Below are 12,559 nucleotides of genomic sequence, written 5' to 3'. Positions count from 1 at the left end.
GTTTTCTGGGTAAGGCACGAGTCGTCCATGGGTAATTTAAGTCACATGTCACTTGGTTTCTTCCCCACCTGTGTCCTCAAGAGAACTAATAATATTGAGCATTTACTTAACAGAGAGTCTTGGGCTTGGTCCATATTCCTGTGCTCCCAGCACCATTCCGTATCAGCTAGAAGGAGAGGAGGGACTGCTTTAGAGTTTCCTGGGGGAACATCCACTTGTCCATGTGCATATTCATAGCTTTTCATTTGTCTTTTTCTCCTATGTCTAAGGTCATAGGAGACTCAGGTGAAGCCACAGTTTTTATAATCATTGTTATAGTCCTGGTGCCTAGGTGCTAGAACCACTTGCTCTCCCAGTACCTTTCCCTCCACCTTTTATCATGCTAACTTCAGTGATAATTTGGATTAATATGATGCCACCATCTACCATAAGCTATCATTGTCCCCTTTGCCCTCATCGAGGAAGCTATCCCTGACCACATGACCAATCCAAACCCAGAGTCCCACTGTACGAGTTTGTCTCCTGGGGTCACTTCCACCATCCCTTCTGTATCAGCTAGAATCCCCATAGAAGCAAACAGAACATTGAAATTACGATAGTCCAAAGTTGTGGACAGTGTTGGAAATCCAGGACCAGCAGGACTGGAGCTGTTACCACCTGTTGGCACACGTTTCAGGAAGGAAGAGGTTTTTGGAATGAGAAGGAGAGTCACGCAGATAAGCCTCCTTACGGGGGGAGCAGTTTAAGTGGAAAAACAGAACCAGCCCAAGTCAACCTCACAGGAAGAACCAGGAGAATACGTGTTTTGTCCTTCTTCCTTCCCAACTCCCCATCCCTGTTTCCTGCTGGACTCCTGGTTATCCAGAGGAGAGAGGAGCTCCAAAGATGCAGTTCATACAAGCTGCCTCCCATGGTAGAGCACACAGTGGGTGGAGAAGGGGAAAGAGTACCACTAGAGAGTCAGGCAGGTGATTTCTGGCACACCATATAGAGCTGTTGCAATGATTTTATGCGAGAACGAACCTAGCAAAGTACCTGACAGAGAGTAAGCATTCACAGGTGAAGACACTGATGAAGCCCAGAGAGGTGATGCTAACTGCTCAAGGACACACAGCCAGTTCCTAGCAAAGCCAACTGGGGACTCCCATACTTGAAGCTCTCTCCACTGCCCCTCCTTGCCTTGTATTCCACATGGCTTTGCTACTGACATTGTTGTCCCTTCACTCTTAGCCTCTCCTCAAAGAGTTAACTCCCTACAATACAGCTCCTCACCACACCTTTTTGCAACAGAATACACATCTCTTCATGGTACCTCTGCTTTATTCCCCTGCCTCAGCAAATATATCTCATTAACTCCCTAAACATCTTACATTTTAGATACGGACATTATGTAGTACTCAACATCGCAGTAGACACACTCCTTTTTACGTGGATAATGGACTTCCCCATTAATGTACATCATACTCCTCTATAGATTACCATATTAAGTGCTATAAGAATATTAAATTAAGGGCCACAAAAAAGTGGATTCTAATTCCAGCTCTTCCATAAGCTAAGTGTCTGCTCTGGAGAAGGCCCCTTCACATAATTGGTCTTACATTTTTCATGCATAAACATTAGAGCAGGTGATTTTCCAGGCTCCTCCTAGCATCAAAGTTCACTGATGATGCAGAGGAAGAGGGGGAGGGGGAGGGCTCACAGAGAATGTGGAAGAAAAGAATACTTTTCCATGCAGAAGTGTTTGTACCAGGCACTGTGCCCTGTACTTTACCCTCATGAGCTCACTGAACCACCAGGGCCACCCTGTGAGAACGGATTTTTAGCCCCATTTTACAGACGAAGGAACTGAGAGCAGACAAGCGATTTGCCCAGTCATCCAAGTACTTTTTAGCAGCATCAGAACGTATACTGGAATCAGATGATACTGGAAACCAAGCTCGAAACCAGTGATTCTCAAAGGATAGCTCCAGCAACAACAGCATTACCTGGGAATTTATTATAAATTTAAATTCTCAGGTTCCACCCTGACTCCCGACCACTGGGGATAGGTCCCAGCAAACCGTGGTTAACAAGCCCTCCAAGTGTATGTGACTCCTGTTCAAAGGTGAAGTCCAATGTTGCAAACCATTATGCTCTACTGTTCCTCTTCCCGATTCTTTCATCATATACATCTCATTACATGCTCAAATATGCAGATAGCTATACAACTCTGTAAACACAGCCTCAGTGTCTTTCTATTTGTGTCTCCAATTCTACCTTCAAATGTGCTGATTGCATAATTCTTCCCATGGAAACATCTCAGTATCTCTCATACGCCCTTTTTTTTTTTTCTTCAAGATTTTATTTATTTATTTATTTATTTGACAGAGAGATAAACAGCGAGAGAGGGAACGCAAGCAGGGGGAGTGGGAGAGGGAGAAGCGGACCTCCTGCTGAGCAGGGAGCCCCAGTGCAAGGCTCGATCACAGCACCCCAGGACCATGACCCGACAGGACCCCAGGACCAGGACTCGAAGACAGAGGCTAAACGAGAGAGCCACCCAGGGGCCCCTCTCATACACCCTTTAAATGCTTTACTGTAACTGCCTTCACTCAGGTTTGCAAGTTATTCTAAGCCTTAAGGTGGTGGTTCCCGTCTAGCAGAAGGAAGAGACATGAATGATCACACCCAGGCAAGGATATGTGCTTGGAGGGATGTAGGAAGCAGCGCGAAATGAACAAAGAAGGTGGGGATTTTTTCCATATAGAAGCAATGCTTGGGTAGAGTTTCCAACATGAGCAAGAAGAATAATTATTGTTATTGTGGGGATATTTTTGTTTGAATCTTAGTTCTTTTTTGGGGGAAAAAAAAATCGAACAGAAAGAAAATCTTTTCAGCAAGTCAGAGATTTTAGCTAATGCCCCCTCCCCCGCCATGATAAATTAAGAAAAGACCTTAAAATAGAGACTCCAGTTTTAACCAACTCCCCTCTGAAAGCTCAGGGAGGTGGCTGAGGTAAGAATGGGGGGTTGGGGAGCATTCAGGAGGAAGCGTTGAGAATCAGATGGGGTGAACCACGTTTTGAAGGATGAGGCATCAATAAAGACAGATGAGGGCACCCATTTCAGGCAGTTTAGCAATGCTATAGGGAGAAGCAATTGAGAGCAGGGAGTGGTACATTTGTGAAGAACTGGGTTCAAGTCCTGCTCTCATTTGACTAGCAGATTGACCCTGACTATGTCACCCAAGGAGATCAAGTGTTGTATTTTTCACTCAGTTACACACTGAAGATACTGTTCTCTATTTTAGAGTTTAGCGGGGGTGGGGTTAAAATACATAACTGCTGTAATTTATGCATTATTCTGTGATTATTTATGTTGTTACTAACAATGCTATTGTTCCAGGAGAAGACATAAATTTGAAGGCCTTAAGTAGCAGGTGGAACAGAGCGTGGCCATTTACGCAACTTGTGGAGTTTGTGGGATGTGGAAATAGCAGGGTTAACCAGACGCCCACCAGGGCAGCAAGCAGGGTTAACCAGACGCCCACCAGGGCAGCAAGCAGGGTTAACCAGACGCCCACCAGGGCAGCAAGCAGGGTTAACCAGACGCCCACCAGGGCAGCAAGCAGGGTTAACCAGACGCACACCAGGGCAGCAAGCAGGGTTAACCAGATGCACACCAGGGCAGCATGGCAATATCACAACAATGGAGTTGTCTATTTTTGCAGGAAAGTGTGTGTGGGAGGAAGGACAGAAGATCATGGCCAGACCAAGAAGTTTAGTTTCTCGGGCTTAACCGAGGCAACTGGATTTACCCCAGAAGCTACTGTGTTACTCTGCTCTAGTCTGCCGCCGTAAAAAAAATACCACAGGCGAGTGGGTTAAACAACAGAAGTTTTTTTTCTCCCAGTTCTATAAGCTAGACATTCACGGTCAAGGTGCCATCAGGGTTGGTTTCTGGTTTGGCCTCTCTTCCTGGTTTTCAAATGGCCACTTCTTCATTGTGTCTAAGTGGCCTTTTCTCTGCGCAGACACATTCTCAGGTGTCTCTTCCTCCTCTTCTTCTTTTTTAAAGATTTTATTTATTTACAGAGAAAAAGAGAGAACACAAGCAGGGGGCGCAGGAGAAGGAGAGACAGACTCCCCACTGAGCAGGGAGCCCAACACAGGGCTCCATCCCAGGACCCTGAGATCAGGACCTGAGCCAAATGCAGACACAACCCACGGAGCCACCCAGGCGCACCACCTCCTCTCTTTCTTCTAAGGACATCAGTCCTGTTGGATCCGGGCCCCACCTCTATGACCTCATTTACCGTTAATTACCTCCTTTCTGGGACCATCTCCAAACACAGTCAGAGTGGAACTTAGGGCTTCCATACGTGAATGTCGGGGGACGCGATTCCATGCTCTCCCACAGAGGGACTCTAAGGACAAGAGTACCATGATCCGGTTTGCCTTTCCCTTGAGTCCGTCTTAGCTGTCCACACGGTGGGTGGTAGAGGTGGCGAGTGGAGAGCTGCGCCGTTCAAGCTGTGGACTAGCAGGAGGCAGATGGACTGGCGGCCATGCGGGTGGAAAGGAGGGTGCAGAGAATTAGAAGGGGGACTCACAGGACATGTGACTGCCAGGAGGGACAGGGAAAGGCGGGCGGGGCTAATGGGTCCAGTTCTAGGCATGCCGAGTTGTCGGGCTGGTGGGCACCCAAGGGGAAGCGGCCAGGAGCCCAGACTCCGCAGACACTCAGGCTGGGGTCTGAGACAGGAACAATCTCAGTAGCAGATGCCGAGTGCAATCACAAGTCCCCTGAACATCTATTCCGGGCGGGAAAGAGCCCACACGCCACCCTGCAAAACCTTCTAGTCACAACTGTGAAAACCTCAACCACCAACAGCCTAGTGCAGAAGCCCGTTAGCCTAGCTCTAGTTTGTTTTTCCAGTTTGAGGTGCCCCCTTCCTCCCACCCCTCTTCCTCCACCCCCACCGCCCCCCCCCGTGCTTTTCCCCTGGGGCGAGCCCATCAGCTTCTCTCCGACATGCTTCTGATCACTTCTTGCCTTTCTCCTCCCTCTCCTGCGTATGTACGTATGTACCTCTACCTCTTCCTCGGTCTGCATCTTACCTCCCCCTCCGCATGCACATCTCCGCACTTCATTTTCTTCTTTCTTTCCTGCTAATGGTCCCCACCATGTGGAGCCCGTCCAAGGGGCCTTCCCACACCCGCCCCACTTGCTTGAAGGTGTATTTGCCACGTCTCCGGGTCGGGACTAGCCCCTCTTCCCTCGGGACTACAACCCTTCTTCTCCACCTGCGTCTCTCCCTTCCCTGGAACACAGGAGCCTTGCAAGCAAGGACCGCTTCCCTGGGCGCGGCACAGCACAGTCTGGTCAGAAAGAATCTAGGTCCGTGTGGGCAAAGGGAGCAACCCAAAGCCAAAGGTGGTGGCTCGGTGGCTAAACCACAGAAGCTGATTTCTCAGTCCAGGACACGTCCCGAGACACCTGGGAACCGACACCACAGGCATCTAGGGCCACACAGATCCCCACTCTCTCACCTCAGCCGGGCTGTCCTGGGGCCCTCCTCACCATGTCCTGCCTGTGCCCGATCACCCTCCCTGAGAATCAGGCCGCCAAGCTTTCCTGCCCTCCGGCCCCCAGCCCGTGGTCCTGCCCTGCTCTCCCGCTGTGCACCGTCCTGGTCCCCACCAGGCCCCTTCCACACCCAGTCAAGGGTTTTTGAAGGGACTTGTGTTCAGGGAGGTCAGATCAGCATCCTGGAATCAGCTCAGCTTAGCCCAGCGTCGCTCGGGATCTCCAAAAGCAGAGTTCCCATCTTTAACAGGGAGGAGGTAGCCTGTGGGAAAGAACTGCTAACGCTGGGCAGTGGGGAGGATGGGAACACTTCAAAGACGGGGGGTTCCACGTGTGGTGTTGGGTCACGCCTCTGAAAGGACTCCCTTTGAAGAGATCCTCCTCCTTCCTCTGCGCCAGTGTTGCTGGGGCTTACTGGTAGGAATTTAGACCATGTTTTTATACAGCACAGTGGGCCGTGTGAGGAGTGAGGATAAGTGGGTGTCCAGGGGGCCGACCCTGCCCTGGGGCAGATGCCCCAAGGACAGACCCATCTGGGGTCACGTGCCCATTAGGGTTCTCAGAGGGTGAGAACCTCGGAGCCCTGGTCCTGGGCTTGGAGCAAGTGGGGAATTCTCCCTGGGATCAATTTCCCTTTGCATCTATCACTAAACCCACCATTAACAGTATTTTGTGGGAGGGGCGATACGCATTTCTATTTCCAGAATTCGTGATTAGGATGCATAACTTAGAAAAAAAGATGCTAAGTATCCCATGTCCTGAAGAGCCACAGCTGGAGCTCAGCGCCCTCCCCGAGGACAGCGTGACACTTGAAGCAACCCTGCGACCAGCCACCCTTCCCCCTCCAGTCCACAAAGGGTGTGGGACGAGAGAGGGGGAGTGGGAGTCCCTGCATTGCTTGCTCTCCTCCTCGCAGCTGGAGAAGCTGGGAGACTCCTGGGGAACTGCCCCTGGAGATCTAGGCCAGCTGCCGGCCGGACACCTCATTTGGCCTTCAGAAGTCTGTGAGGTAGCAGGCTTGCTGACCAGCATCTCCCCAGTGAGGCAGGGGAGAGGCGGGGAGAGGCAGAGCCAAGACAGGAGGCCCTGAGGGTCAACCTGCTCCAGGGAAATGAGATGTGAGTTCCCCAGGGGTGAATGGGCACCACAGAGGCAAACGAGGCCTGAACCCTCAAAACCGCAGGCAGGCTCCTGAGAAGGAAGCGGACATGAGGTAGGGCGGTATGGAAGAGGTCAAGCCAGGGCTGACTGTCCCATGGAAAGGTCCTGTGCATCGGGGAGGCCCCCACTTTAGGACCTGACATGGGCCCCACTCCAAGAGCCAGCACTGGGGCACCTGCCCCACAGAGGTGGGGGGTTACCCACAGTAACCTCTGAGAGGCCTCCACCGGGAACAGAGGAAGACCTGTTTCCTGCTAAGGAGCTCTTACCGGTTTCCTCTCCCTCCTCCACTACCCATCCCTCGGAAGAGCTGAGTCCCATGAAAGCCCAGGGGACATGGTCTCAGAGCCTGCTGGGACCCTGCTCTCCAGCCAGCAGTCACATGCCCGCTCAAGGGGTTGCTGGGGCAGCAGGGAGGGGTGGGGGAGCAGGATCTAAATCGAGCTGGAGATTGAGGTTTGGTAATGGGCAGAACCGAGCTTATAAAGAAGGGAAGTGGCCAGGAAGTTGTCATAAGGGATCCAGGGCACCGTGGAAAGAAGGGGCAGAAAATAGTGAGCCCAGAGCTCACATTTTACCTTTGTCCCCTGGGTTCTTCACAGGGGGGCTGTCTACCCTCGCTGAGCTCTCAAGCACCTGGGAGCCTCAGTCACCAGAGATGCAGCTTCCAGGTGGTGGGGGAGGGGGCGTTGAGTGCTCACAGGAGGGAAGGTATATTCCTGTTGCATCACAAACGTGGTCTACCGGAAGCCATGGGACAATTGCAAATTGCAAATTCTTCTCCATATGGAGAAGAAAACACAGAGATAATCTATGTTGTGATAGTCACTGGAGTTCACTAAGTATTTCTAATTCTACTCTGGGTACTTACCAGCTGTCTTGGAGTTAGGTGGGAACCATGTGGCTTGCTTTTAGTCAATGAAATGTGGGCCGAGTGACATGTCACTTCCAGATGGAAGCTTTAGGAACCAGCGTACAATTTACCATGTGTCCCCCACCTCCCCCTTTTCTGCCACCACCATGGTGGAGCATGGAGCCTCCCTCAGCCTGGGTCCCTGAGTGAGGACAAGAAGGAGGAGCGCCCCCTGCTGACATCTCATGGATAAGTTGCAGGAATGAGAACACCTTTGGGATTGAAGCCCTTGAGGGCTGTGGGTGTCTGTTACTGCAGCTGATGGTGGTCTCTCCTCGATGTCAAAGCTGTGGCTAGGAAGACCTCTGCTCCCCGCAAGGGGGCCTTCATAGCGTGTCCCTTGTTGGAGGGGAAAGGGCGGTGCAGGTGGGGGAAGGACTGAGGCGGCACTGCGGAGGTACTGGCTGGGGATGACGTGGAAGAGTAGAAGGAACTGGCCAGAGTGCTCACCCAGATTTGCTAAGAAATAACAGGAGAAACCTGTGTCACGTCTTTTGCACCCCATTCAGAGGGCAGGCATGCAGCTAAGGCCGAAAGTGTTCTCTGTGTGGATTCATGGAAGTCACGCAAAGGAGGGTAGTGGTCCAGGCTGCAGGGAGGCGGGCTGGAGTTCATGGCACCGCACGGAAAAGGTCAGGTTTCCCCAGTCCCCACCTGCACAATGGAACAGAAGGCCAGTGCCACAGAGCAGAAGATGGGCCTGCTGAGAAGGTCTGCAACCACACTTGTGGCCTTGGGGGTCATTCAGGAACTTGGGAGCAAACGGCCAGGTGACCAGCGGGGCTCTGTCTGGGTTTTTTTTCCTACAAGGCATGGGTGCTGCCCGCTTCCCCTCTTCCCTGAGTCCCCTAGAGAACCAGAGGTGTATGCCAGCCTACAGGTCCCTCCCCAGACGGCAGCCCAGGCCCAGAGACACCCCTCTCCTCACATCCTAACTAAAGATGTCCTCATGCTTTCTCTCCCCTCAGAGGCTAGGTGTGGCTCAGGAGCGTCTTGGCGAAGGAGGAAACAGGATGGGTCTATCTTTTCCTTGACTGCTACTGCTAATGGTCCTCCTGTCCTTGGGGAAAGCAGAGAAAGGCTGAATGGGGCTGCAGGTGGGCCCCGCACTCACACGCGAGCTCAGACTCGTCCTCTCCCACACCAGGCTGGGCGTCTCTGCCGGAGGCTTGGTCTGCCCCAAGTCTCCTACTGACGTCCCACATGGGCAGATGCCTCCCCTTTTTCTCTCCGCCAAACCCCTGAAACCTATGGGAGGCCTCAGCAAATCATGGGGCGTTTACTGAGACTCTAAACACCTCAGAGTACAACACGCTCAGAGCTGAATGCAACCACGTGGTCCCCCGGGGTCCCCCTGGGGAGAGGATTGGGGGCGGGGAGGGGAGAGGCTGCTGTTCTAGCGCCTGGAGGAGGGCAGCCAGGAGTGGGCAGGAAAGCTACGGGTGATGCCACCAGCAAGTCACTGAACTCCCGAGTGCGATTCGTGTGAAAGGGAGAGAAAGACGCATCTCACTGGGCTGTGGGGATAAACAGGATAGGGCGCGTAGACAGCGCGCTGGAGCCGGCGGTGAGCCCGGAGACTCAGTGTCAGCGCTGAACCCACATGATGACAAGCATGGGTGACCCTCTTTCCCAGAAGCACTTAGCTGCATAAAGGGGTAGGGGAGGGTTTTCAAGAGGAATTACCTTCTTTCTGTTTGCTGGCAAAGAACAGAAGGGCAGAGTGTGGCAGAGGAAATTCTGGAGAAGGTTCTTAGAGGGTGGTGGAGAAGCCATTTCGAGGGACAGCCTGCCCCTTTGTGTGGTGAGGGGAGGAAAAGAAGAGGTGCCAGTATACTGGAGAATATCTAGAGCCTCCCCTTGGCTGCCAGTCGAAGCCCCCCCCCCCAGCAATGGAGACCAGGCCAGCAGCCTCAACCAGAGTAGGTACCCCAGAGATGGCATGAACCCCTTTGGGCATCTGCACCCTGTCTGCAGCTGCTTCCCACCTGAGGTCCTGAGACCGGAGGTATGGCTGATGTCCCCAGCCCCGCCAGCCTGAAGCCATGGATCGGGCTCCCACCCCCCACCCCCGAGGCCTGCCCCCACAGCACGGCCTTCCGGTGATGGTTTTGGGAAGGGTGGGCAGCTGTACAAAGATGTACAAACATGGCAGGTGAAGGCCAAAGGGATCAATGTCCTCATAGCAAAGCAGGCCGACACCCCTCAGCCACTTCAGGGTTCCCTTCTCATCTGACAACTCGGACTTCTTAGAATCAGAGCACCGAGGAAAGCCACCAAACTTTCAAGAAAAAGAAACCCTTCCATGCGGGGAAGCCACCCAAAGAAAGAGGCAAGAGCTACCAAGGTTTACTCATTTTTATTTTTTATAAAACAAGCTACAAATACCTCCCTCTGTCCTCACAAAGGCAAGCCACACAACACAGCCCACACGTGTGAGAGAGAAGATCCAGGGTTGGGGAGGAGGAGTTCTGAATTTCCACAGGGGGGCGCCCTCTCTGTGTTTTCATGCTTCCTCCAGGCCCCGGGAAAGGGGCTGGGGCCTCCTGGAAGGTCCATCCTGCTCTGACGCTCTGTGTCATCTGTGCAGGCCAATGCTGGGGGCGGGGGTTGGGGGGTGCTCCCTTTCCTCCTTACCATGTTGGGGCGGGGCCTCCAGTCACCCCTGAGACAACCTCTCGGACTTGCTCAAGAACCTTCTCTAGCATGAAGCCCCAGCAGAGCATGTCCTGAGAAGGCTGTGCTGACCCCCAACTCCACCCTGGGCGCTCCCTGAGGAGGGCCTTGCGTGGGCTCGTGCTTCTGGTGTCAATGCCTTCCAGACCGGAAATGGATACACCGTCTGCTGAGTTGGGTGCATTTATGGGAATGCTGGGTGGGATACAAGATGAGGCCAGAGTTCCAGGACCAGTCTGATAGGGGCACCGGTCCTGGGCCACCTGTCCTCCTTTGATGCTGCCACGGCTGCTCATGGGAAGAGACACTCGGTGTCACTTGTTGCTGTCTAATGGCTGTCTGAATGGGCACGGCCACCGGGCAGAGGAAGGCTGGGCGGGCTGCCATGGAATCCCAGAAACATGTCTGTGGAAGGTGAGGCCTGGATTTCCCCCCTAGCTGGGTTATTAGCCCTACACTTCCAAGGAGGGGGCAGAAGTTGAAGGCCCAGGATCAGTTTTGCTCTGGAATTGGCCTTGAGCCTAGAAGCCCTTAGGAGCATTTGAGGAAGAAGGAACACTCTTCAGTATTGGGTTAAAAAACAAATAAACCACGGAGTCACCAACAAGATGACCAGTTGAGCTCCTCCCTCAGGCTTGTCATCACCACTGAAGACAGAATGGCAGGGGAGATACGGGGTGGAGATGAAGACCCCGTCTGACCCCACTGCTGAGAGGGCCGGTCTTGGGAAGCCTTGCTTGTGCGTTTGCAGGGGGCTGGCAGCGCACTCATCAGTGCTGGCCTCTGTCTTCTTTCCTCCATGGCTTAAACATCAAACATCTACCAAATAGAAGGCCCCACTCTCTCTTTTTCTTCTTTGCCTCCCTTCCCGTGCTTTACAGAGTAGACGCTAAACATGGGCAAAAATGTTTCAAAGGACCTCATGCAAATCGTCTGGGGATCATTTGCTCAGTGGGTCACGAGGACCCTGGCATACCCATGGATGGATTCTGTTCTGGGCCGCCTGAGGGTCCGGAGAGTAGGACCATGTGGGCATGTGAGAACGGTTGCCTGGGCTGGCTACTGCCCTCCCTCCAGGGGGCATCTCCATCTGTCCCCCAACCCAACCTCCCTTGAGAAGGCCAAGTGCCCAGTGACCTGCCAGATCTGACAGCTAAGGCAAGGGCAGGACCCTTCTCCCCCCCAAAAAGAACCAACAGAGTCTACAATATCATCATAGGGCTCCCGTCTTGATGCACACAGGGCTTAGCCTCCAAATGGAATCCAGGTGGGCTGCGGTTACAGTCCTGGGGTCTAGAAATCGGGGCCATGTGTCCACAGCCCCCACAAGGAGAGCAGGAAGAGGGAGGGGAATAAACAAACAGCAATGCCAACGCCTGTACAAAAGAACTATACAATTTACATATATATTTATGTACAGTATATAAATCTCTTTCTTCTCAGTCCCAGCAACAAACACCCTCCTGCCCACCCTCCCCACAACAAAACCCCTCAAAGTTGTCAGTAGCAAATCCAAAAACTTACAATAAGAGAGAGAATAAACAGTCCTTTTTCCCTTTCCTTTTCCCACTGGTATGAGATACTGGTGTTTAAAAATGAAACCCAAAAGAAAACACGCAAATCAGAGTTATTGAAAGTGCAAACACGGTGGGCACCACTTATGTCACACGGGATGCGGCCGGGCCAGGGGAGCTGGGGAAGGTTGGGTGCAGGGTGGTCCGTCCTGCCTCCCTGGTCTCTCCACCTGCCCTTTGGTTTTCTGCTCCTTAGACCAGGCGTCCTACTGGGAAAGGGGAAAAAGAGAAGCAAGAGGTCAGAGGCGGGCCAACCGCACACATTCATTTCCTCACAAGAGCAGCCTGTTAGAGACGGGCTGGGCAGCACGCAGGGAGCCCAGACTTACAGGTAAGCCCCTGTTTTACCAACCCATCCTTTGCCCCCATGGAGCACCACTGTGACCCCTGAAGCAAGTTTGGCATTCCAGAGAATGATGCCTTGCCCAGGAAGCACGGCTGGGGGAATGCAGCCCCCTATGGGCCATCTGACTCGGAGACACTAGCTGTTCAACCTGGGAGAGGCAGGCGTGGCTTTATACTCGGGGATGACAGATCCTTGTAGAACGAACCAATCTTTCCCTATGTCCCCAGCAAACAAAAATGGAAAATGGGAGCCTAGGTAACTTGGCCAGCTCCTCCACTTGGGCCAGACTACCAGTGCTGCATTTAGGGGGCCCACAGAGGGG

The 12,559-nt window shown here is 52.9% G+C and overlaps 1 protein-coding gene across 3 annotated transcripts in view; it reads right to left on the bottom strand.

Moving 5' to 3' along the window:
- Nucleotides 1-9,981: 9,981 nt before the first annotated feature.
- SMOC1 (SPARC related modular calcium binding 1) overlaps nt 9,982-12,559 on the bottom strand; it is a 148,332-nt gene continuing 145,754 nt past the window's right edge. For 2 of the 3 annotated variants that reach the window (XM_013055565.2, XM_045071027.1), the window contains one exon: nt 9,982-12,100. In XM_013055565.2, the coding sequence (XP_012911019.2) occupies nt 12,084-12,100 (17 nt within the window). In that variant the 3' untranslated portion in view covers nt 9,982-12,083. The remainder of the gene's footprint in view (nt 12,101-12,559) is intronic. The other variant, XM_045071029.1, reaches the window with a different exon arrangement.

Source organism: Mustela putorius, unplaced genomic scaffold (genome assembly GCF_011764305.1).
Source record: "Mustela putorius furo isolate JIRA1106 unplaced genomic scaffold, ASM1176430v1.1 tig00000129_pilon_pilon_pilon, whole genome shotgun sequence".
Classification (NCBI taxonomy): Eukaryota; Metazoa; Chordata; class Mammalia; order Carnivora; family Mustelidae; genus Mustela; species Mustela putorius.
The sequence above is the reverse complement of the archived record's forward strand: the minus strand, read 5'-3'. Positions and strand labels throughout refer to the sequence as shown.